At 42.9% G+C, this 1,450-nt stretch overlaps 1 protein-coding gene across 1 annotated transcript; it reads left to right on the top strand.

The window, feature by feature from the left end:
- The first annotated feature begins 328 nt into the window (after nucleotides 1-328).
- On the top strand, nucleotides 329-1,201 carry LOC105904726 (lysophosphatidic acid receptor 6-like). The gene has a single exon (XM_031560684.1). It carries the CDS (start codon nucleotides 329-331, stop codon nucleotides 1,199-1,201), a length of 873 nt encoding a protein of 290 aa, XP_031416544.1.
- The last annotated feature ends 249 nt before the right edge of the window (nucleotides 1,202-1,450 follow it).

The raw sequence follows: 1,450 nt of genomic DNA, 5'->3' as shown, positions 1-1,450 counted from the left end.
AGAGTTGGGTCTTCAAAAGCTTCTTGAAGGTAGAGAGGGACGCCCCTGCTCTGGTAGTACTAGGCAGTTCGTTCCACCAACGTGGAACTACAAATGAGAATGGTCTGGATTGGATATTTATTCATAACAGTATATTAATGTTAATAATTACAATCGACTTTATTATTGTTTATATGTATAATGCTGATGAATGATGGACAAATCTTCATCTATAACTGAACATACATTTATGTATCTTTTATGTATCTATTTGACATCATTGTAATTTGGTCATATTTCATATCTTCTTATTTTATATTTTATTCCAAAAACGTCTATAGATTTTGTCATGGACACAGATAGCTTCTCAAATTCCACCAGCATTGTGAATGACACTGATGTCTTCGACAGATACTGCAAACAGTTTGTGAGCTCTTTGGTTGTAGGTACCCTCATTGCACCCTGTGCATGTGTGGGTATTCCTGCCAGCGTGTGGCTTCTGTGGGTGCTCATTCAGCGGCAGCGCAGCGGCTTGTCCAACGACCTCTACATGCTCAACCTCACCATCATAGACCTGATCTACAACATGTTCAAATGCCCTTCCTTGATGAATTTCTTTTTCTGGCGGGACAACCTGCTTTGGGAAATCCTCCTCTGCCTGGACGGGTTAAGCTTAAATGGACGACCCCTGTTTATGGCCTGCATGTGTGCAGACTGCTACATGGCTGTGGTTTACCCCATTGTCTACATGAAGCTGAAGCGCTCCAGGTACAGGACAGTCGTCTGTGCATCCGTCTGGATTCTGACGGTGGCTTTTAGCCTCTTGTTTCAGGAGTCTGGACTCCAAGTCCACCAGTTTACTGTCTGGGGGATCCTACGGCTTCTAGCAATCTCCATCATCGCCTTCTGTAACCTTGCCATCCTCCGTGCTCTGCGAAAGCCGGATCCGTCTGGAAGGAATGACGTCCACCCACAGAAACAGAGAGCTCAGCAGATCATCATCAACAGCTTTCTCATGACCCTAGTGTCCTACCTCCCTCCACTGGTTGTGTATTTTCTCTCAACCATAATACCCTTAGACAGACAGGAGAAGTGGTGTAATGTGATACTGCCTAGTTTAGTCCCCACCATGCTCGGGAGCACAACCATGCCCCTGCTCTACCTGGCCAATCTGGGCAAGCTGAAGTATCTGAGTGAGTGTGGATGTAACAGAAGTGTGTGAAACACAATACACATAACTGCTTCAAAAATCTCCTTTCATTGTTTCAAGGTAGAAATTTAGAAGGAATACATTTCATTTATAGCTTTTTTCCTAATATTGGCTGGGTTGTCTGATTCTGCAACACTCGTCATCTTTGTAAATGTGTGATCAACATGAAATTAAACAGTTTATTTTAAAACCTTATCTTCTTTGTGTCAGATCAAGAATCTTGTGTATTCCACGTTGCTTCTTTATTTGAAAGGTGAAAGT

The sequence above is a fragment of the Clupea harengus genome, chromosome 23 (genome assembly GCF_900700415.2).
Source record: "Clupea harengus chromosome 23, Ch_v2.0.2, whole genome shotgun sequence".
In the NCBI taxonomy this organism is placed as follows: domain Eukaryota; kingdom Metazoa; phylum Chordata; class Actinopteri; order Clupeiformes; family Clupeidae; genus Clupea; species Clupea harengus.
The sequence above is the reverse complement of the archived record's forward strand: the minus strand, read 5'-3'. Positions and strand labels throughout refer to the sequence as shown.

Coding starts and splice junctions, on each gene's coding strand:
- LOC105904726 (XM_031560684.1), top strand. CDS start 329: ATGGACACAGATAGCTTCTCAAATTCCACCAGCATTGTGAATGACACT.